General features: G+C 40.9%; 1 protein-coding gene across 4 annotated transcripts in view; it reads right to left on the bottom strand.

Annotated features, from left to right (window-relative positions):
• Nucleotides 1–25,759, bottom strand: part of LOC119033208 (stromal membrane-associated protein 1-like) — an 85,700-nt gene that overhangs the window by 58,754 nt on the left and 1,187 nt on the right. For all 4 annotated transcript variants that reach the window (XM_037123002.1, XM_037123003.1, XM_037123005.1 and 1 more), the window contains exons 2-4: nucleotides 13,855–13,988; nucleotides 12,206–12,291; nucleotides 7,384–7,459 (exon numbers count right to left, since the gene is read on the bottom strand). In XM_037123002.1, the coding sequence (XP_036978897.1) occupies nucleotides 7,384–7,459; nucleotides 12,206–12,291; nucleotides 13,855–13,988 (296 nt within the window). The remainder of the gene's footprint in view (nucleotides 1–7,383; nucleotides 7,460–12,205; nucleotides 12,292–13,854; nucleotides 13,989–25,759) is intronic.

Raw genomic sequence — 25,759 nt, 5'->3', positions numbered from 1 at the left:
TGTTTGTCCAGACGTCAAAGCAACAGGTGACCCAATGAAACGCTGTGACCTTTTGTAAAAATAGGAATTTCTCTGTGTTTGAACATTGTTGGAACGATGTGGGTCATCATGTAAGTACAAAATTTAAAAAATACTGCCACTTTGGAGGCAGAAAAAACAAAGTTGCTACACATCCAGTAGTTATAGAGCAAAAACTAACATGGATAATGATGTTTGTTATATGCTCTGAAATGTCCAATAAAAATTACAGTAAAAGAAAACATCTTTGGCTACTAAATTCTCCAGTATGTTCACTAGCTAGTGGATAACGGCGTCTGTCTGCTATCTGGGGCTGAGTGTGTGGTTTACAGTGAATTCAAAGACCTGACAGCTAAACAATGAGATGGAGCTCACTATAAAGCTCTGTAAAGCCGAGGCAAGCTGCAGATTCAGCTGATAATGATCTGTAACTCTCTTCAACGTTGATGTAAAAATACAGAATATAGCCTCTGTATATTAAGATAAGTTTTCATCTCCTCAGGATGCATTCATTCACTTCTTTTTCTTTTGGACACTTGTAGGATGTGCAACGAGCTGGAGATAAAACAGAGATCAGTATTTGATAAGATAATAATATTATACCTGACAATACAAAGGAATGGTTAAAGTTTTTGGAAAATACCATGTTACCATACTGTTTTACCACTGCTTTGAGGCTTTAGGCTAAGCTAAGCTAACTGCCTACCAGATCGAATTCCATACCAAACAAAGAGATATGAGAGTGGTATCAATCTGTTCACCTCACTCATAATAAAAACTCAACCAACTTGTATGTGTGTTTCCGTGTTTTAATTCCTTTGGAACATTATCATTCACTTTTAGCCTGTATTAGTCTCCATCAGCTCCTGAGAGATGTATGTCTCTTTATGTGATAGATGCTCCACTAGGTTCACCGGTGAGTTGCTAACTTTGTTTGCTTTGTCCTGGGCAGATAGTGTACAGAGGGTTATCTGAGCTTCTCCTATCAGTTGCAGTAAGATAGAGCAGAAAACAAGGGAAGCTGAAGGGTCCAGTGACAAAACTGTAGTTGGTAAATCTCTCTGAGGTATTCTGTTCTCATCATGTGATCAATTAATAGAAAGAAACATTAATTACTGCAGCTTTAAAAGCATCTTTGGTTATGAACAGACCTCCACTTGTATACGATGTAAGCGAGCCAAGCTCAATATGCATTTCTCCACTGCCACCGACAGAGATGATCACAGTGCCAGATGGACAGAGAAACTAAATGGATGGCAACAGGAGGGAGTAGGGAGATACACGAGGAGAAAGTCAAGAAAAGATCATTCCCAATACCAAATTTGCATGTATATTACTGCTTTTATGTGCAGGAGCCTCAAGAGAATTCAAGGAAGTAAGCATGTTTTTGTTTTGTTTTTTTATAGCTGGTGAAAAGCCTGGCTTATGCATGCAAATACAATCTATCGTGAAAGCAGGCCACTACAAACAAATGAACACACACTCTTCAATAATTACTTGCCTTTTTCAATCAGTCTTCAAAATCAATACCAATCCAATCCAAATCCCATCGGCTGCTCAACCACAGAAGTTGTCAGATCTGTCCCTCTCGTAATGAGACATGTCAGTTAACACATTTAACTAAACAGTTCTGTTGCTAGCTTGGCCTCGTCTTTATCACCTGCTTGTTTGTTCTTTGCCATCTGGCTGTTCGCTGCCTTCCTGCACGCGCCATAGCTTTAGCTACTTCCCTAAAGATTTCTGCCTTGCCTTCACTTACTGCCTCCCCACACACACCACACTCTCACACACACACACACATATATAAATAATGGTATACAAAAATAGTTGGAGTTTTACTTAAGAAACACAAATTCACAACAGCTGTGATCAGGTTTGCAGATGCTCATACATTCACATGCACACAACCTCATAAATGGAGGTCGACTCCATGGCGAAGTTCAGCCACACAGATAGAAAGTGGCAGTTGCTCTAAAGTGGACACAACTTCATGAACCAATGAACGGATACATTTGTGCACACTAATGAACTGATAGCAAAATAGAAGGACATAGAACATATAAAAGGAACTATGCATTCAATGAGTTGAATGATGCTTCCCAAAGGAGTGCATAATAAATGGCTTTTTTAAAGTTGTTAAAGTGGAGGCGGCAAAATGCTTTTCGTCTGTCCTTTATAAAGTTTGGTCACGTTACAGAAGTGCATCTACAAGTTATGAGCCTTTTGCTAGAAGCAACTGCCACACCCCCTTATAGCCAACTGGCATGAACAGTTAATCAACTGTCCTTTGGCTCGTGACCAAACTTCCCACAGAATCATGTTCAAGTCTGTGAATCCATTTGGAAGTTATGCAGTCAGCAGGTGGACAACAGTTCTTTTTACACCACATAGGATTTTTTAAGTTGCACAGATCTTCACGGAGCCACATGGCTACAAAACAAATATACTTTGAGACAACAAATCAGGTTATAAAACGAGCGGACAGCGACCATTGTCATTAGGTTAAACTCAAAGTGCATGCAGCGATTTGGATGAGGCTACAGGAGCGCAGATCTATTACTGGACAGTATGAGAGACCCGTTGTTGGTTTCTCATAAAATATACCCGTCCTTTGCATCTAAGTTACCAATAAAACCGGCTGGAGAGGAATGAATTGGCAGACAGAGGTGACATCATTACCATCGTCCCACCTCCTTTTCCTCCTCACTGTCTTCCTCTCATCCTCCTCCACTCTCTAAACCACCTAAGGGTGGAAACTAACATGGACTGTGTCTTACTGAGGGCAGAACAGAAGAATGTTTTCTCCATTTTTCATCTTTCTCCATTTCCCTCCTCCCTCCCTCCTTAACTGTTAAGGCATCAAACGACTGCTTGCTCTTGTTGCCTGTGGTGGTGAAAGGAGCGCAGCAGAGATGTGAATTCAGAGCATTTTCCATCCCCTACTTATACAGTCCATGTCTTTCAGGTTTTTTTTTTTCCTCTCAAAACTTCCTCTCTCTTCCGACTTTGATGCTGCCGGAGATGTCGACACAGCACTAAACAGGCGCAGATGGGCCGATGATGAAGATAAAGAGGAAAGAGACTGGAGGGTAAGAGGGAGGAGTGAAAGGGAATACAGAGGAGGGGGCGCAGAATGATAAAGAGTGGATAGATAACAAGAGGAGTGGTGCGAGCTGGGTGAAAGAGGGTGAACAGAGGTTGAACAGATATTAGGATTGGGAGATAGAAGTGTCTGGCTATCTGCTTTGGAGACTACTGATAGTGAGACGGAAAGATGGTTAACATCTTAACTGAAATTGGTCCGCTGGGTAGACCTTTAACAGCTTCATTTGTACTCTTACAGAGGACACTCGCTGAGGAAAGTGGTACAGCCACACAGAGACTAATAAAACAAGAGTTATGGAGACGGAGGGGTGACTTTTGATGTTTAAGCTGTAACGTGGCTCCAAAGTGCTCTAAAAGAACATCGAGTGATGGTCAACTGAATGACCTTGAGCTATATATTTCGACATGGTGACTATAGGTATCACACACTATATGCTTTGAATCTTAAATCCATCCATGATGGACAACTATCAGCAGGAAACATATATATTGGATGCAATCTTTTCCCTATAAGCACCGAACTAAGCTGCAAGCCCTGTTTTCTTTGTTTACATATAGACTAGAAAATAAAAAGCTTTATGTATTAAACCAGACAGTATTATGGGGAGTACCAAATCATGTTACTGGAATAACCTCCATCAAAGTGAATCTGCACTGAACATTTCTTGAGTTAAACAAGAGAGTCTTCAGCCATGCTAGCAGCTCCGTGAGGCTGTTATCAGGCACAATAGTGCTCTGCGTTTAACACTAATGTTTAACAAAATGTTTACCAATGTTTAAGTTTTAATTTAGCATGTCAGATAGCTAGCACTTCACAAAAAGCAGTAAGGGCTGATGGGAGAGTCATTAATCTAAATACTGGACAATTTGGACTAAATGATGGCACACGATGAAAAGTCAGGTAACCACAAAAGTGATTACAATTCATCCTATGGGGGACCATCATTGTGTGTGCCAGATTTCATTTCATCCTGTAGCTGTTGAAGCATCAACTGAAAGGATCGCCAAAGCTGAATCACCCGGGAACCATTCATGATTGATCCACATTCAAGCCTGCACCAAAATAATGATTACACTTTACTTGCTGGTGTGATCAGGCCATAATGCTGAAAATGAAACACAATGAAAATAGTAATGTTAAAAATTACTGCATCAAATGTGTAGAAGTAAAATCTGTGCTCGTCCATTTAACCTAATTTACAACAAAAATCAAAAGTGACCTTAGCCAAACCAAGTAGCTCTCCTGCCGTCCACTGACATCAGAATAAAATAAGTTAGTGGAAGGAAAAAGTTAAGTAGGCTGCCACAGCTGCCTGCAGGAACACACAGAAGGCTGTGGACACAGCAGACAGCATGGCTCTATGACTAACACGGGCAAATAAGGTTGAAAGTCAGCAAAGTCTTCCTCCAGGGTGACTGTGCTGCTGTCTTGTGACATTTTTAGGGCAATCACTGGGCTCATCAAAGAGGGGGTTGCGAGATGAACTCTGATGTCTTGTTGCTTCAAGTAACATTGAAGTAATGCTTGGTCCATATACTGTTATAAGACGCGCATACACCCACCAATTCACTCATTGCAGAACAATGGCCTCATGCTGCACGGGCAATCGAAATGGAGTGGATGCACTCACGCACTCCACTGTGAAAAATGTACCCCAAGCTGTCCATTACAAAACAAGAATCTTACATGCACTGCAACCTGCAAGCCATGTCTACATCAATAAAGACATATATTTAGTTTGAGGATATAAATGTACACATACTTACTCAAAATAATAATTCTACAGACATTATAAGCACTGTTGTCATTGTTTTTTGTGAAATGATTCCCTTTGAACGGTATCTAACCGTCTGTTGTGACTTTCAGCATAGCAGATACATGAATTTAACGTTATGGTTGTTGCCATGACTTTTTTCCCACCAACTAATAATAACAATAACTAATAATAAGCAACTATCTACTAATAATCTCAATACAGGACTTTGTAAAACTAAGATTATATTAGATGAATAATTGTAGCAGGTGCCATCTTCGATTACTTGTTACCAGCTCCATACTAGAACACAATAACAGTAGTGGTGAAATCAAAACGTCTCCTCTGTGTTAAATGCATTTGCATCCAGCAACCAGAATAGGACTGAACATTTCTTTAAGGAACTCTTCTTGCATTTAACACAATATCATCTAACTGGATCATGTTACAGTATTAACTCTGACCATATCCAGTTTGCAGTTTGCCAATGTCATCCAAACATGTTGGTTAAACAAGTGCAGTACAGTATGATGTAACTACAGTGAAGAGGTACACAACACCAAAAGCCAAGCCAACCCATTTCTCATCCTCATTCCAATACACACACACCCGCACGTACAAACTATAGCTCAGGGTTACTGTAGCCCGCCCTCTCCTCTTCATTCTCCATCTGCACGAAACTGCTTAAAGTGATAATGAGTTGTTTTTAATAATTAATTTGCATATAAAAGCCGAGCCGTCTGTGTGGGTGGCAGAAACAGATCCTAGATCACAGTCTGGCTGCTGGCAACGCTTCAGAGAAAGCCAGAGAAAACAGGGAGAGGCAGGAGGCAAGAGGGAAAAAAAGAAAAAGACAAACAGAGAAAGGGAACGAAGGAGAGAATGTGGGAAACTGAAAGGGGGACAATGAAAGGAAGAAACAGAGATGAAGTAAAGACGTGCGAGAGGGAGACTGCTGGGAACAAGACATTTTGCATAAATGTAACGCATTTGGTGTTTATATTTGAGTGTTTTCATCTCCATTTTTCACACATTTCTTTTTTAAAGCTGTTCAGTGCTTTGTGTTTTTGTGCACCTTCCTTTCAATTTGTAGCCTCGCTGGCTTGAGTTGAGTGGGTGGCGGTAAGGATAGAAATGTCCTTGTAGAAATGTAAAACAGGATCTGACATTGGATTGCTCTTAATGGATTGTTCAGCAATTGGTCTAAGTGCAAGTGTCTTTGTTTTGTAAAACTTTCATACCTCTCTTCAGGGCTCAATGATTAACTCTTGAAATCTCAGTACACTACGAAGAAGTCTTGACTTTGCAACTTTGCATCGAAATGGGGAGATTAATGTGAAACTAACCAGCAACAATGTGGCAATTAGTGCTGTTGAACTGACACAAACTTAGGATCAGCTGGTGAAATGTGCTGCACTTTCAACTGTTCGGCTCTACCTCACATACAGTTCAGCCAGCACCAATCAGTAAAATTGCTCGGGAGTGTTAATGGTCCATTTTTGTAACAACCATGAACATGAACGCACACACACACACATATTTTGGTGAGTGTACACACTACCTTGTATATCTCGTCGTATAGAACCATCCCACTCACTGAACCTCTCAAAAAACACACACCTCACACAGTTAATCTCACTGGAAACAAGACAAGAGATGCGCCCCCACACACATACACACCTACACTATCACATCCTTTCTCTCCAATCATCCACACAAGAGGAGGTTCAGTCTTGACACTGACACACACATACACAGACATCTTGACTTACTGATAAAGACCTGTATCAGAAGATAAAAGTATTTTTGAAAGGTTATTCTCTTGCTGTGTGCGCCAGCTCTTCAGTATCAGATTCCATAAGACTGTTGTTTGGGCTAAAATCAGGGTCGGAGGGGATTTTGATGCCTTTCCACACGTTTAAGCTTCGAAAGTATTACTGATGTGATATAGTCAAGCACAGAGAAGGTCAGGGACTGTAAAAATACAAACTTTACAGGCCTGATGAGTGAAACTGGATGCCAACCATGAAGTCTTGGCACAGACAAGTCAGCGCTGGAACTCATTCAAATGTCTTGTGAAAGGAAATGATGCCAAATATGATAAGTAGCACATTTCAAATGTTAACACAACAGCAATCAAAACAATGCACACGCTTCTAGCTTCTGATCATTTATAATGAAGTCTCCTAAAATAAAAGCTTGTGTATGCAGGTACTTGCTACTGTTTTTCTAATGGTAAGCACTTGGTAGCCTTTCAACAAAAAAGGAAACCATAAGTAAGCCAAAGGACAGAAAAGCTGTCAGTTTACATTTCAGTTGGTTTATGTCTGTAGCAGATACTGGCATCAAACAGCCTTACATCAAACATCTGCAACAAACCGCAAATGATGAGCATGTTCATGAAATGGCCTCCAACCATGGCAGCTCTGTTCACAGTTCTGACAATGACGTGGACTGACGGGCCAAAACTCAAAATGTAAAAACAAGAAGTGACACTGATACTCACTGGAGCTGTAGCCACGGCCTCCATGTCATAGTACTTTTTCCTCTCGTACTTGTCCCTGATGAATACTTCCACCGCTCTGAAGGTTGGATTAAGGACTCAAATGCTGCACAAATATATCCAAATATCCATTATACACACATACAGTACATACAGTATGCTAAAATGATCAAAATGCTGTAGTTCACATGAATGCTGAAGGAAAATATTGCCCACAAACATTGCTTTCCTGATTTTAGCGTTAGATACTGCTGGCATTAGCAAACAAAGTGATTAAGAGGTTGCCAGTTTCGAATTTCTGGATGAAGTTAGAAATACAGGTTGAGTATGAGACATTATGACTTTCAGGTTCATTCTTGGATTTTGCCTACCAGAAAATGTTTAAAAGACATTTTCTCATACTGTCCATTAAAGCACCACCTCTGTCTTAACGCTCTGTTTTAATGCCTCTCTTTTTAAGCCCTTCCTCAGGAAACACCCAGTCTGCTCTGATTGGTCAGCTTTCACAGACCTGAGCAGGCACCACTGTTACTCCAAACTTTCTATAATATGGGACATTTAAAGAAAAACCTAAATGCCTTGAAATGTAACACACAATTCAATGTTCTGAAAAACAATAGTATACACTGGTATGTATCAACATATGCACCATTACATCACTTGCCCAGACTGAAGTATCAAACACACTGGTGTTAAAGTCTATGAACTTGGGGTTCAGACACATATTGTATATATACCCACAACACTGGCAGTAGGATTCCAGCTGTCTGTACAGCATCATCAACATATTCAGGCAAAATCCCAGAAATAATGGACAACTTTTGAGAACCTTTGATAATAATGTGTAAAAGTACATAATTCAGAAACCACCCCTGATAGATCCATGGGTTGTATCTCAATGCCTAATGGTTTAAGTGACATTACTACTATTGTTGAGATATCCAAGAGATGGATCAGTAAAATTTTACTAAAAAAAAAAAAAAAAAAAACACTCTCGACCTCAAAAACATACTCAAAGTGAAACAGTCCCAACACCCCGCCAGCACACCCAGGCAATACATCGGCGCTAATCCCAACTCTCTTATCTTCAAATTTCAGCGGCGACGCTTCTGTCGGTTCGAGTAATAGACTTCAAAAGATTGAAAAATGATGACCACACGCGTGAGTCGAGCTACGAGATCTCAAACGCAGCACTGATTTATCACTGTTGACTAGAAACATCAGAGCAGACTGAGCACAGCACTAAAAGAGTGTAATGGATCAAACTGTGTCAAATGACATGGTGGTTATGTACAAACAACCACAAAGGAGGAGGATGAAGTTGGGTGGTACAACAATGAAGCACCTACATAACAGACCAAAAGGACCAGAGAGGCTGACATATGGGCCCACTGCCAACCTTTAACATGAGTTATATCCTGTTTAGTCACTGCTGTCCAGCTCTGATGAGATGGATGTCCTACAGTTGAAGTGATTTCATATTTATTTCATTGTATATAATATTGTCCTGGTTAACAACAGGAATGGTGATATATGATGGGACAAAGGATACTAAAAGACAACTTTCTCCAATGCAATAGTGTGTATTAATGCCAGAGTTAAACTGCATCATATCCTTTTCAGTAAGTGGTGTGTGTGTGTGTGTGTGTGTGTGTGTGTGTGTGTGTGTGTGTGTGTGTGTGTGTGTGTGTGCGTGTGTGTGTGTGCGTGTGTGTCAGGTGAGTTGAATTGGCCAAATTACTGGCTGAGGGTTTCATTGTTGGATTCATAAGATTTGAACACTTGAATGCAATTGTATATCTGAACCAGCATGTTCAGAGAGGTTGCCATGTCCACTGCCCTCCACCCAGTCTTCACACACCTTGAAAATAACAGCTAAATAAGAATGCTGCTTGATTTCAGCTCAGCATGAAACTGATTGGCAAACTAATGCTCATTTCTTGGGTTTCACGCTCAATCCAATATCCAATTATGCACTATGCAATTGCAAAAAGACCTCAGAGAGACCAGATTGGCAGTCATACCTCCAATCCAGTGGCCAACAACAGCCCCTCCCCCGCCCAGGGTTGTGTAGTAAGCCCCCTCCTGCTCACACTGAGTTGTTGAGTTGTGAGTCTGTTGTATAGTGTTTGGATGACACCGACATCAGTCATGCAGAATGGTGCACAGTTAGCAACCTATCATTCAACATCAGGGAGATAAAGACACACTCCTACATCTGTGGAGCTGAGTTGAAGCAGGTCAGCATCAGCATCCACATCACAGAGAACCTGTCATAGTCATCTCACATCTCCACCCTGAAAAAGAAAGATCATAAGATATTGTACTTTTTATAAAAGCATGTGAAAACAGAATTCAAAGGCCAGGTCCCTCTCAACTTTTACAGATGAGCAAAAGAAATCATCTTAACTGTAAACATCAAACACTGGCATGGATAGTGTCCACGACCCAGGATACTATCCAGACCATCATTGGTACCCATCTACCAACTAACAGTTATTACTGGAAAGAGGTGTCTGCACAGAGCTCATAGGATACTAAAAGACAACACCTGACCCAGCCACAGTGTGTTCACCCTGCAGCCATCTGGCAAAAGATACAGTAGTATCCGCTGTTGTACCACCAGACTATAAATCAGCTTTTTCCCTTTGGATGTGAGACTCCTAAATGCTTCCTCTGCACTCAGTAGGACAAGCTGTAGCTGACAAAAGAGCAATCAAGGGTCAAATGATCTGACTGTGATTTGGGGCTATATGAATAAAATTGTTTGACGGTATTTGATTTGATTTGATTTGATGTGCACTTTCTAAAAAAAAATGGCTTTACAATGGTTGCTACAGCAGCTACAGAGGCACCACGGGATGATAATAACAATCTTGCGCTGCTTGTGTTTTCCTTAACATGTGTTTGATGCCAGAGAAGATAGTCGATCGTGAAGACAAGAAACAGCAAGCTGTAGAAAGATTCAATTATCATCTCCCTTTTCAGCAACAGACCTCTAGCAAAGTTATCTCCACTGCACAGCTTCTAACCACAACACTACCCCTCTCTGTCAGAGTGTATGAAAGAGCGTAAACATGGAGACTGCACAGCAGTAGTCTCTGTGAAAAAGACAAAACAGATGTTACCTGAAAGTAACTGCATTCTTCAGTAGAAGCTGATATAACAGGACTGTTGTTACTCCCATTTGTTCTATATGATTTCTTTTTTTAAAAAACAGAATTGCATTCTTGAGATATAGTTTGAGATATAAAGATAAAAATGCAAATACAACAATGCATTATTCAAGATTTTTTTCATTAAGAACCCATAATAGTCAAACACAAAAGAATATTCGTCAATACACACACACACACACACACACACACACTCACGTAGGAGTTGAGAACAATATAGCAATTATGGCGAGGGAGTCAAACTCCATTTTTGCATTTACATACATAAGCGCAGTAAGTAGCAGGGCCAAAGTGATGTGTGAATATGAACACAGAATACCACACACATACAGGCGGTAGCTCCTCTAATCCTGGGTCTGTTATCTGCTGTTTTCAGCCAGCGGCGCTGCTGTCAGAACGACTAATGGACTTCAAAAGAGTGAAGAATGATGACCACCCGCACAAATGGGCCTGCCAGATACAAGATAGGGTATTAGAGCAGCATTTCAAACAGGGAGATTATTTATTTCAGTCTGCTGGTGGAAATATGAACATATGCTGCTGTGTTAACCACACAGCTGTCTTGTCTTGTATCGAGGAAAAGGGCAAACTGGAAAAGTGCTGTTCCATCGCGGTATACACAGACACTGCTAGAGGTGTCCTGTTTGAATGTGTGGAATGACGTTGACGCAGCAACTCTGTCACTTCTCATTTGGTGCTGGAAACAATCGGGGATGTGCAGACAAAGCTGAGGTTTAATGATGATAATGAGTCAGATCTGGTTCTCATTATTTCTCAGAAAAGGGCCCATTGCAGGAGTGATTTCATGCAGGTTAAACTAAGTAATATGCTGATATACTGGATACGGCAAGTACAATATTTCAACAACAAACACTCCTTGATCTTAAAATTTCTGGGACTTGACCACAAACTAATATGTTTTTGGATGGGACTGCTACCAAAACCCTGACCCTGACCTCAAACCTAACACCACAAAAGCCCTACAGCCCTCTAACCCTGACCCTTACACTTTCCCTAACCTCACATTTAATTCTGATTGCAGTCTGATGGTCCACAAAGTTCCATCAACAGAGCACGAGGATGACTTTGATGATCATTCTGATACTTTGATAATAGTGAAAAAGATATGAATCAAATGCTACGGCTTAAAAAATCATCAGGATCTGAATTGAAGTGAATACCTGGAGATTTTGGAGCAACTAGTCGGACAGCGATGTCAACATAAATATCTTTGGAAGACTGCTGTTCATCACTCCAACAGGCTAGACTGAAGCTGTTCTCGAGGCTCACGGTGAAACATAACAACTCCTTATGGTGGCAAATGAAAGGAACGTTATACAATTTATGTTGTTTTTCCCTTCTTATATGTCACCCATCTGTAAGCGATGACTATGGTGACTTAAGTCATTCTTATGCAAATGCATGGTGACACTGTGCGTTTATATGCAAATATAGGGCAACATGTATGGTGATGCAGGAACATGTTACCTTTTGCACAAATGTATGGTGACATGAAGTTTGATGTAGTGTGACATCAGCAGTTCATATGCAAGTGATTCTTAACACCTGTGTATTATGACAAAACTGAGTTTTCATGTAAATTAAGTTGGGACTGAATAACCAACAGAAAGCAGGTGGGAGAAGGATACTGGTCTGTCTGTGGGCGTCTGAAGCTCTCCGGTAGGTGGGCTTCATACAGCTGTTTGGCCCTCCTGTTGCCCATGTCCACCATACTCTGTAAGGAAGGGAGCAAGGAAGGAAGCAAGGAAGCAAGAAAGCAAAAAAGCAAGAAAGAAGGACAGAGGGAAAGAAGGAAAGAAGGAAAGTGGAGTGAATACTTGCAAAGTAATCAGTAAAAAGCCTTTACGTAGGTGTTGAACACACACAGAAAGTTCTTTCATTCATCACATTTGCATTCAACTCAATTCGCCCACCAACTCCTTCCCATGCACGTCCACACACATACAAACACGCAGAGTGAAAGACACACTGGCCGTAGGTGTCAAGGCTAAATTAAGAGGAGGGTGATAAATGGGGTGATGATAGGAGAAGTGGAGGAGATGGAGTCGGAATAATCAGCCATCCAGAATTAATTAGTCATTGAAAACAGTGATTAACATTCAGAGTGAGAGCCTTTCTACTCACACTCAGCTGATGGATAGGCACTGCCTTGAAGATACACACATACATGCACACACACACACACATACACACACCAAACAATTGGATATATTAACGACTGGATGATTAAATAAATTGCTGGCATGCTCAGGTGAGTTTCACAGACACACACGCACACACACACACACACACACACACACACACACACACACACACACACACACACACACACACACACACACACACACACACACCAATTCTCCTGATTTATTGTGTGTAATTGAATCAATGTGACATGCTAGTTACCCACAAAACACACCTATACACAGACTAATTACTGTTCTCTACATTCCCTGAGCCTGGCTGTGTGTCCACGCATGCTGCTGAACTTGTCTATGCATGTCTACAACCCACTTTGTATGTGAAAGTAATGGAATGCATACTAAATACTGCATTTGTGTGGCAGTGTGTGTGTGTGTCACCTTGAACAGACACAGTGCTGGTTTACTTAACAACCTAAGCGTTTAGACTATTTACAGGTTTATAGCTTTATCCCAACATGGGTTCCATCAGCATTCCCTGTAAGAGGTACATTTTTATAGGGAAAGAAAAAAATCAATTTCAAATCAATTTTAATTTGTGGGTGTTTTCAAATTGTTCTGGTTTTTTGCCTGCATGTCTATAGGTTGAATGTCTGTATACAGTGTGAGTGACAAGGGCCAACAGTGGATGCAATTTTGGACACAAATTGGGTTAATTTGGTTCAAAAGGCTAAAGGAAAACTCCACAGAGCGTACACAGTGTTGCTCCAGTGACTTTTATAAGCCAACTCGACATTTTCGTGGTTTCTGCTGCATAAGATAAAACCTAAATAATCTTTGAAGCATCTATGAGAACATTTGAATTTTGAAGGAGCAGAAGGCCCAGACAGAGAATCATAGATATTGATATAAATAATAGATACAACCCCACCCCCGCCACCCCACCAGTTCAAACTCACGCAAAAGCAAACTGAGCAACAGTAGTGTAGCCAGTGAGAACAGTACTAACATGTGGATTGTCACTTATGATTCCGTTTTCCTTTATTAGACAAGTTGTCACAGTATTCCCATGCCGGTATGAGAGGTTTTGTGTGGTAAAGGGTTTTGTGTCTGGCCCTGGATGTGTGTGTTTCTACCTGGATCTGCTCAGGTGTCCACTGGTCCAGATTGACAGATTTGACCCTGGAGATGTGGACACCCAGGTTGCGGTGGATGCCGGCACAGCGGATACACATGAACACCCCGAGGTTCCATGATGCCCATCGAGGACCTAAAATAAGAAAGGGAGAGAAAAGAGAGAGTTCTGCTTCAAAGCCGCACGGGCTAAAATTTTAATGCAAAGGTCCCGTTGTGTTATCAGCAGTACTCCATCCGGCGATGTAGATTCACCGCTTTCAATTCTCTTTCAATTAAAATCAAAATATTCTCTCTGAACCTCTTCACCCCGACACAGTCCTAAAAATAAAATTCAAAAGGTAACTCTCTCTTCCACTTCAAGCCACACAGTGTGAAGTTGAAGAACAGTTTTTTTTTCTGCAAATACAGTCAGAACTCTGTAGTCAGTGTGAGAACCACAGCTACATAGATAAAGAGAGTCCCATCTGCAGAAACTCAGCTCAGAAGTCAGAGTTTGGACAAGCTGTTTGACTGACAAGGCATTTGTTGGGAAGCACGGATGCACACAGTCAGACAGTATCGGAACTGAACAGAAACTCAGGAAGTTAATGTGCAAAGATAAAACAGAAACAGCACAAACATTCAACGCCTTTACTTACTTTGGTGAAGTTGTCTCACTTGAAAAACCGACACAGACAGAATGTACACACTTCAACTTTAGGTTACCCTGAAACATTTTTTGAAGACATTCTTATCAACATTGCTCAGGAAGTAATATCCCAAATCCCTTCAATGCATCTTAATGGGATTTCACAAAGGAGCAGAGCGCCAGTTGTATTATAGATAGCATCTGATTATAGTTCCTGTGGTTTAAGAAATATTCTTCTCTGTGAAAGTGCAAGCCTGCACTGTCAGTATCAGTCATTTTCAAGCAGATGAAAATGTGCGCATAAATTATTTTTGACATTAAATGAACAAGGTCTATGGAATGGCTGCATTAAATCAACGCAGAATAAGATTGCTGATTTTTATTTTTTTCCATTGTTAGCGACTTAGTATTCTATGGCTGTTTCAGTTTGTTCTTGTAAAATGCAGAAGAAATACTCAATTCATGAACATGTATTCTCAATTACTTTCACTTGGTGATTAATAGCTTTAATTAAAGGTCACTGTAATTAAAAACCTGTCTCTAACAGGAGGGAGAATGCAAAAGCAGGCCCGTTAGTTCAATGAAAGCTGCTTTGAGTTTAATAAGCTAGGGTTTCAAACGCTTTGATTAACTCAAGGGTCGTACAATTTTTCTATGCATGGAGCCTAATCCTCAAAAAACAGAATTAAAACAAATAACAGTGTATATATCCATTACATGTAGTAGTATGACAGGCAGAGCTACGGCTTCAAACTGATTCTCTCCACGCACAGTAAAGATTTTGATGGTGCAGTTGTGTCTTTGCTTGCCAGACAGAGGCCACTGCAAAAATAACCAACATCAGGGTTACATAAAAGCCCTGGCAGAGAACTAGAGCAGGGCCATGAGCTTGCTGCACAGAACCAGAAGATGTTAATAACCTCCAGGCTGAACCAGACAAGACTTTGATTCCTGTTGACACACAATCTAGCGATGTCTGTTGAGAGGAGGGGTGGAAATTTGGAATTCTCCCACAAGCAACTGGCCTATAAAGGGTCAGTTGGGTCAGAAATTTTGAAGTTGTGCTGAAGTTGCTGATATTTTGAAAGATACATTCAGTATCTTCAAAATATTCGAACCTTTGCCTTGTCAACACAACATACCAAAGAACCTAAAAACTGACGACTAGCTGTAAAATGATTGTATGTGTTCTCTTATCATACTTAGAACCATTATCCAGTCTACTTCAAACTTGGCAGGTTTGATGTTGAGGACCCAAGGAAGTGCAGAAACACACACAACAAACATTTCCATGACAACGGGGCTAACAACTGGAAGGTCTTGCATGAAACACTTATGTTGAGTAGTGGTTAATGTGCAGCTTTCTGCATGCAAGTCTAATGCTGTCCATCACCACCCTCGAGTATGATCAAGGCTTAGCTTTCCGAAATGCCAAACTTCTAATAGAAAGTAGCTAAAGCAAATTTGAAAAGTCACTTGACATCACAAGACGCCATCATTGGCTAACTGGTAGATCTTTTACATCATTACATATTTACATGCCATATATGATGCTGCGCCAACTCTAAGATTTAAAAGGGGGTTTCAGAAGCTGTAAGATAATCTGACTGCACTTGAAGCGAACTAATGCCATTAAACTCACTGAAACCAGTACTGTTAACACACTCATGCATATATTTGAAAATCTTGCTTGAGCAAAGTCAGGCTGAAAGCCCCTAGAAATCAGTGGTCCAAATTCATTATCGGCCATATATAAAGTGGCACAAAAACATCCCTTGCTTTGCCAAACCTCAATGGAGATGAAAAGGAGATGGCACAGAAATGACAGTCAAATCACTTTAATGGGCGAATGGCTGCAGTCCTTCAATGCCATCACTGGCTCTAACCCTCTCCAGAGCATGAAACTCGCTATCTGTCAATTTGACGATTGAAAGCGACTTTGAACACAGCGAGTGCAAAGGATCAACTTTTATGGATCCAGGCTACAGAATGGTGCTGCAGTGGGGACGGTTAGATGGCGGCGGGAATGCACGCAGTCTAGTGGGCATGCCGGTCTCGGGTAAGAGCATCAGTGTGTTAATGCAGTGGCACTAATGCGCTAGGCGGCCTAAAGGAGCATTAAGGCAGGGATGACTGAGTGTTAAGCCAAAATCAAGCAGCTCAGCCATTGTAAGCTGGACTCTATCTGTATGGATTGGACCTCACTTCAGTCTGCTCTTAGATAACCTCTTTCAAAACAAATGCATGGCAGTCTTTTCTGATTTCCCATCTACATGCAGTGACATAAACAGCGCATGTCATATTGTATGTGTGTGCATGCAGTGGCTGGAAATCAGTTTTTGGTGCAGATCATCCAGATCATACTGAAATGCTCACAACAGCAGATTTTCAGCAGAGTCTCATTCTAGCTTCTGAGTATATCTATTACTGCGAGAAAATCAAAAGAGCAGTTCAGCACAATTTGGCTGTATTTAGAAAAGAGACTGGCTGACAAAAAGTACTCCATCTCAAAAAGACACACGCTTTAACACGTGTCTTTCATTCTAAACTGCACCATAATAGTTCAACCATCCAATCACATTTCTCTCTGGGATGAGGGTGCAGCCAGCACTGATGCACTTTGGTGCTCTGACTGGTGTCTGTAGATGATGACAAGCAATCGTTCTGACTCACTTGGTGTAATCTGATTACTCCCTCTTTTGCAGCAACCCAACTTCATACAGTTCATGTAAATGGAGGTTCAAGTTTCCTTTATTCCTTTTGTATGATGTGCATGGAAACTCTGTTACTCAGCCACAGTTGAACCACTTGCTAACAAGACTTTGATGCTCCAACTTCACTTTTTTTTTTTTTAAGTTGAGGCTGTTATACATACAGTGTTGTAGAATCCTAGGTGCATCACAGCATATGCATTCAAGAGTATCAGCTGAAAAATGTCTCCCTCAGCATCAGCACTAGGGCTGCAAATCATTATATTCAACCTTAATTAATCTGCCAGTTATTCCCTAGAGTAACCGACTAGTTGTTTGATCTGTAAAATGTCAGAAAATGATGAATGTTGATTAGTGTTTCCCAAAAGCCTAATAATACGGCCTCAAGTCCTGTTTTGTCAACAAACCAAGCACATTCAGTTTACCGTCACAGAGGAGTTAAGAAATCGGAAAATATTCTCATGTAAAGAAGCTGGAGTGAGAGAATTTTGACTTTCTTTTTAAATCATTCAAACCAGTGGATCAATTAATTAGTTTGTTTGTTCGTTTGTCAGCAGGATTACACAAAAACCACCAAAATGATTTCAACCAAACTTGGACGGAGAATGGGTCTCGGTCAAAAATAGACCCCATCGACTTTCTTTACCGTTGCTGGATGGGATGTTTCTTGAACATTTCCGTTCATCAGGCGTATTTAGGTAGCCGGAATCTATGAGTGAGTGCAATCTGATGTGGAAAGAACTTGACAAGAACAACATCCATCTTACCACTGTTAAATATGAAAAATAAGGACTATGCCTCCGAATGCCATCAAGCAGAACAATCACAGTCGTTGTGGTTTGAGTCGCTGCGATGTGCAGTTACATTCCTGGGGAGGTGAGCATCGAGCCACAGCGCAGCAGAAGCATAAATCAACTGGTAGCAGGGGGTCTGAACTGGGGATAACTTGGGTGAGCAACACAAGTATCCCACAGTTATCTATTCTTGCATAACACACAATTTGGTGTAATGTTAGAGTTTTATGGCAGACGCAGTATCACAGCATTTGTTTTAAAAGAGAAGCGTTGGCTGTGGAGGGTAACAGCCACTGTGATTTAAGACTGCTGACCTCCTGCACTGGTCTGTATCTATTAACCTACTGACTGCTGCACGGTTTGTTTGCACGCAGTCCGACCGTGAATCAGCTGCTGGTAGCACATCGTTCAACAATACCCACCGTTATGCAAACCACTCATTTCTGATGGATGCTGCAAACTTAAAATGATCTTCCCTGAGTCTTCGAATTGATGAATAAATGCAACGGATGCAGATGATTACGATGAACGGAATATTCTATAGATAATCGCGTTGGTTCTGAAGCATTAACATCTGTGTCTCATGTGGATAATTCAGATTCAATAACAGCTTTATTATGCTGTTCATCTGTACACTTGCTCTGCATTGAAGTTTGGACAAAAATAGATGGCTGAATTGAGCTCTCTCAGTAGACATGAGCCCTGCAGTCCAAACACACACACAGAATAGAAACACACTACTTTATAGACTGCTGACCTGATTAGACACAAATGAGTTCTTCTCATTCTCCCTCTCTCTCTCACACACACACACACACACACACACACACACACACAGACACGCACACTCTGCCAAGCACTTTCCTGCAGGTAAATTAGAGCATATCCTGCACACACACGTGTTTTTAAATGAACATGTGACGTGCCAGACACACACAAGTTAATAAGTATACACACAATACAAATACACAATGTTACCTTCACGCATACAAACAGAAACACGCTGAGACAAACAAACAGAGTCATCCCAGCTAAGAGACACACAAACAGATACACACACCCTGGAGCCTCGATGAGTGACAGCGGAGGGGGGAGGGGGTCCAGCCGAGCATGAAATTAAAGCCCCAATTGTCAACCTGAGGACAGGACTACGAGTGACGGGTCTGTGTGTGTGCGCACACGTGTGGGTCGGCCACCACAGATAGCAGGTGTTATGTTCCTCCATCGAGATCAATCTGTGATTAGGCATCGGGCGATGCAAAAATGTAATGTCATGATTATCCAGACCTACATAATCACAATTCACAACATTATCCTGATAATCATCAAAATAGTTGTAAAAATGAAAAACAAAACCTAAAACTGCACCCAGACACACTGGAATTATTTTGATCTTCCCGTTTGATAGGAAACAAATTGTTTTGTTGCATCACAGACAAGACACATATCATTTTGGGGGTGGGGAAATGATCACATTTCTATAAATCGTAAGGTCTTCCTGTACAAATAAAGGTAAAACAAATGCTGGTAACCTCATCTCCATGTTCTGTGCATGCTGATGGCTGTTTAGACATGTGTGAAAATGCTCTGCGGCAGCAAATAAGGAGGAAAAAACAAAAAATCTGATTCCACTGGTATGACTCCTGTGAGCCTATTTGATCAATATTTGTGAGCGGGAACAAAAATCTGCGACAAAACTCTTATTTCTTCAGGGACAGAGTAAAGATACAAAGTTGAAAGCTTTAAGGCTTTAAGAATCACATTTTGTCTGACCTGACTCATACAAACCCTGCAGGACCAATAATGCTGTGACCTATCTGTTCTGAACCACAGGACCCAGAAATCTATTCTCTCTACTGTTCCAGAAACCTTTCTCCCTTTTCATCACACTTATCTTTTGTCCTCATTTTTAGTCTAATTGCTCTCTAGCTGTTATAACCTTTTTTCATTTCATTTTAATGTCTTCTTGTAAAATACCTTGAAAACTCAGCATTACCAGAGCTCTCTCTTTCTCTCTCTCTCTCTATGTTATTAATTACTTCTTTAAATTATGTTTGCCTGTATGAAAGCAATTTACTTCTTCTGCTTCTTACCAGCATAAAAACCAATCGCTCACTACTACTGCATATACTAGAGGCTGAATGCTGCCACAGGCAAGAAAATAAGCCATCCCTGCAATGCTGAAATCTAGTGGTATTCTCCTTTAAAGAGGGTTAACAGCCTCCATTTCCTAATTAATAAAATGTCCTCTTAGCGAATCATCGGAAGGCTGCCAAATTGTTCAGCCCAGGCTGGAGGAGAGAGGAGAATGAGAGAGTGAGTGGCCGGATGCTGAGGGGGAAATAAAGCAGCGCTGTGCTGCTCCCTGCTGGTCCATTACTGTGAGTCAGTGTCAGCAGTAATGAGGGAGGAGTGGACACACTGCTTCTATAAGAAGAAATGTTTCCCCCTCCATGCAGCAGTTCCCTCTTTATTATTACAAGAGGAAAGCCTAATAAAAACTAGTCATCTGCTCTTATTGTCTGCTCTTAAACGAATGCAGAAGCGTTATGGTGCAGACAGTCAATAAATCACGGCAGATGGATACGACACAAACCATTATCAGAGGTAATAAAGACTGAATCAGCCAGAGGGATATACACAAGGAGGGAAACCAGAGAACTGAAATAACAACTTTAAGTCTGCAATCTGGCATGTGGCTGGCTTCACTGTGTTTTCTATAGGAAAGAGATTTATTATACCGGAGCATCGGCAAGCCTGCCAGCCACAAGATTTAGGATCTTTTAAATTCAGGCAACAGACAGCAAATGATAATGGGTGAAGGGATAAAGTGAAGGTAGGATTCCATCTGCTGGTGACAGAGGGCAGTGTCGTGGGTATGTTAGCATTCGAAACCAGTGTTGTTGAACTTTTTTTAGAATTGATTCATTTATAAATAATAAATATTCCATCGTTGATTTAAACTACAATTTTTTTTTTAATATTCTTAAGCCAATACAAAACAACACCACCATAAACGACACACACCCTCCTGAGGTTTGTATTGCATGAGGCTGACGTAGAGCTAAACAGCAGGGAAGAAACCAAAAAATATCCGTCACCTGTTTGTTTAATCTTATCAATACTGCGAAAATCTATTCAGCCTGAACAGCTTGGGCATTAAGAGGAGCCTTTAGCACCAGATGACAGAGGTGGTATGGGCCAATTTCCTCTCCTAATTGTGCCAAATCAGCCACCCTCTTCTCAACAAACCAGCCTCACATTAAGAGTCAAATATAACGACTCTAATGTTATTAGTTTCTTTCAAAATATGTCTACACCAATTATTGTGAAAGGTGGCACAATATGGTTAAAAAAATAAAAAGTGCAAATGATTATTTTGGCATGTTAGTATTCATTGTCACTGAATACATTTTAAATCGTGATGGTGTGACATTTGTTGACGTCTGTCCCAAACAAACATGTTTTCTTACATCTGGAGAATAAGATCTGTTGGCCATGACACCACTGGAGCACTACACCACTTCATTATAATACTGTTCTGTCACTGACAGAAGGCTGCCCTTGAAGCTTCAACAGAAAAATGGAGCTCTTTTTCTCACATTTGTAATGTTTGCATTAAACTTGCTTCACAGTCAGAAACAGACACAACTTGTGTGACATTAAACCAAACCAGCCACCACACCCTTTAAATGCAGGCGGAGCTGCGGCCGTCCCTCTGCGGGCACTGCAAGGCTAACCTGTCTTTCACACCTTTAAAATGTGTATAACTGCAGGTGTGTGTGTGTGTGTGTGTGTGTGTGTGTGTGTGTGTGTGTGTGTGTGTAAGCTTCTGGGTCCAAATTAGTGAGTGTGTGTGGGCCTGTGCCAGTATTTTATGTGTGGCAGCGGAGAGGTACCAAGGACAGGTCGTCAAAGCGCCGAGTGCCCTGCAGGCGCTTGCCAAGATCTGCTGTGCCAGCGCAGAAGAGAGCATGTGCCAACTCTGAGCACCCCGAGCCACAAATCATAACGCTGACACGCTGCCAGCCAGTGTCTGTGTGTGTGTGTGTGTGTGTGTGTGTGTGTGTGTGTGTGTGTGTGTGTGTGTGTGTGTGTGTGTGTGTGTGTGTGTCACATTGATGAAAGGATTGTGTTAAAAACACAATAATAGTCTGGACTCTAAGTAGTAGATGGACTGAAAAGACGGGGAGAACAGGAAAATGGGATTGCAATCAATAAGGACTCCATATCTCTCTTTCTCTATCCCTACCTCTCTCTCTGTCACACACTCTCACACACAAACACACATACACACACACGGAAGAAGATGTAGGGCAGTGTGTGTACACAGGAGATAGGAGTGAGAGTGGAATTACAGCTGAGAGGCTAAGGTGAGTCACCACACTGCAGTGGTCACGGTGGAGCTGCCACACCCAGAGACACTGACTGCAGCAGGCAGCACAGAGGACCGATCACGCCAAAGCCTAAAACAAACTGATCAATCACAGCGGAGCTCTGTAATCTGAGCGTTCAATCAGCCACACAGCGAACGCTTGTTTTAAAAATCAATAACAGCTAATGCACTGACTCCGCTGTATATGGAGTGCACCACGTCCATCGGAGGCAGCTACGTTCAAACACCAAGAGAGCCAATTTAACAAGTTGACAAACTCAAGTCCAGGTCCACGCACAGAAGTTCTGTTCTGAAAGTCTAGTGTATTTATCCTGGAAAACTACTATACTGACATCAACAAATGACCTAAGAGCGCTAACTTCTGTTTACTTAATACAACATTTCGAGTATTACTTAATGTGTAATGATATCTTCAGTTTCACATTTACTTATGTTTGTATTTTTCCATTCCACTTAAAGACTGCACATTTTGAAGCCTTGTATATTTTAGGGTTAGAACAGCTCGACTTAATCCTGGTCGCTTGTTGCAGATAATGGTTAGGCTCGTTCAAATAATATTCAACAAAAAATAAGCTAAAGAAATAATCACCACCCTTCAGGGATTCAACAATAATAAGAAAACAAATAGATAGAAATGTAATTAAATCGATCACTGCTTTCGGCGAATGTAATCTTTTTTGCCGGTAGCTGTCAACAAGGCACAGATACTAATGTAAGGATGATATCTGCTCCTCTCATTGCTACATGAGTTCACCTGATTGCTACATAGTAAGAGCTAATAAAAGAGGAGCTCCCTGCTCCTGCTGGCTTTTTTTCCTTTTGTGGTCTTTCCAATTTCAGTCACATTAACATGCTTGTGTCTTAAACCTGCTGAGTAAACTGATATCAAATTTTTATCTTATGAGGCTTTTTCACAAGACATCTCGTTGTGTGGATAAAAATAGCAGTGACACAGTGAACATGAGTCATAGGGCAGGGCTGAATGCTGCTGCTTTATGACTGAGATCAGTAAACATGCCTCAGGCTGCAGCGTCGCTGACTGATGCAGAAAACACAAATCTTTAGATCGCGTTTTAATGCAGTTCGGTAAAAAAGGATTATTTACTTCATCGGCTGTTAAAATCACTCATGGCATAGATAAAAATCAGGAGTGACAAGACAGAATTAATATAAAAAACTGTTATGTCTGTGGGAGAGTATTTATTAGTATTGGATGCTTGAGTTACATAAATCAATTTTAGACTTAGTTGAACTCAGTTAGACCTTTTTAAAGACAGTTCTGGTTGTAATGTCAGATGTGTAACAGTTTCTTGATTTTGGTCAAACACTTCCAAGTGTCTTAACTTGAAAGCAAACATTAGACTTGCCTGTTGTCAGATAGATCATGAGACGTGTTAGCTGGGACTGTTTTTTTTTGTTTGTTTGTTTATTGCAAAAAATGACCAGGATTCAATATTTCCCGCTCAGCTATAATACTTGAGGGGAATTCACAGGTACAGTGCTGCGCAATAGCTGCAAATCAACTCACATGAGATTCCTATGAACACTACTAACACCACTGATTCATCAAACAAAAGTGGTAGCAACAACATCATCTTCCTCAGTGGAAGCAGTTAATGGAATGGAGTTGTTTTCAGGTGACGTGATAACACACACAATATATATTGAGCTGATAATTCATTGGTCTGAGAATGGAAAATGTAAACAAAATATGAAACAAGCATAGCACACTGTTGTAATGCAACTGCTGTAACTTGGGAGACTCATGCAGGTAGAGAGGTAAACATGTCATCACTAGGGTTGCAGAGATAAACCATTTTGATCATTTAGAGGGTATGAAAATTGACGTTATCGTACTGTGTTCATTTGACTATCTCAAGTCTTGAATTATACTGTATTATTGTTATTGAAAATGTATATATTTCTAAGTTTATATCAAGTTTCATTTAGTTAAGAGAAATAACGTTACATGTAGCATGAAACCATGATGTTTTCTGAGACACTATAATACTGTGAAAATCACATGCTATTGCTATGCAACCCTGGTCATCAATGAATTTCAGAGGAAAACATGCTGGTCTTTGTTTTTGTTTATGTAGTGATGTCAATTACATTTGTATAAGTTGAGCTATGGAGTATTTAAAGTAATCATCTTTACTCACTACATGTCAGCCTTTACTCTCAGGCGTGCATCTTCTTTTTTTAAAATAGTAAATAAATTACCGAGGGAAAAAAATCCATATTGTGCATCCCCAACCATGACTGCTTGAAAGCTTCAGAGCAAAAAAATAAGCAGCACCTTGTCCTGTGTGTTTGTTTTTGTCAAACTGTTGTTTCAAGTCAAGGTCGAGCATGAAAAGCTCAGCTGATATATGTGACAACTAAGCAAATCCACTGAGAAAGACAGGCAGCCGAATGACCTATAAAAAGCCACTATTGGGCTTTGAGCTGATTTTTCTTTTATTATTTACAATAATACATGTAATGTATCTGTATGGCATGAAAAAACAGTCCACTGTGTACCTGTAGGGAGCTACAACACCAGGCTGGAATCATTAAATGTTATTCAGATTAACATCAAGATGTGAATTAAGAGGAAAAGATGCAGCATCAGCAGCAGGCAGTGGAGTCTCATGATATAACCTGATTCACTGGCTGAAGGAGGTCTGCTACTACAGATTTACAATAGTCAGATGGCAGCAAAGGCATGCTGATGACGCAAACGCCATTTAATCTCCGTCATAGGTAGCCCCGATACGAGCCGTTCACAGTCCAGTCAAAACTCGGAATTTCATGCTTCCACACTTTTCGCTAAACGCGTCCGCTTATGCAAAAGTCTCGACCCTGTGAAAATTTTGCACACTCTGTTATGCAAAATATTATGAAATGAATATGCACTTTTTAAGTGAAGGCACGCAAATTAAAAAAAAAGTTCTAATCTTATTGGGATGCACTGCGGCTTGGTGTGTTGGATGTCTGCCGAATTAAAGACTGGTTCTTAAATAATTAAGGAACCTCCTTGATTTAGGAGTACCTTAGAGTCTGTGCGAGGGAACATAAAACTTTCAGATTTCTGAATGGAGTTTCGGGGGTGGTCGTGCTCTGCATGAGGAGGGTGTCCGAGGTAAGGTGTTGGCTGCAGCTGCAGCAGACAGGTAGCATCTGATGCTGACGGGGGACGTCCACAAATGAAACAACACCTGTAAGTTAATGTTCCCCACACGGGACACGCACGTTTTCCGCTCATTAATAAAACAGTCAAGGACATGACATCGATACCGTCGGGCAACATCTGCGCCAAGGTACCCGCACACACGCGCGCACGATGCAAAACCGGAATTACTGGCCATCCGATTTCAAAATAAAAGCAACTAG

This window comes from Acanthopagrus latus, chromosome 15, assembly GCF_904848185.1.
Source record: "Acanthopagrus latus isolate v.2019 chromosome 15, fAcaLat1.1, whole genome shotgun sequence".
Classification (NCBI taxonomy): domain Eukaryota; kingdom Metazoa; phylum Chordata; class Actinopteri; order Spariformes; family Sparidae; genus Acanthopagrus; species Acanthopagrus latus.
Note: the sequence above shows the minus strand (reverse complement) of the source record. Positions and strands in the feature narration are given on the sequence as shown.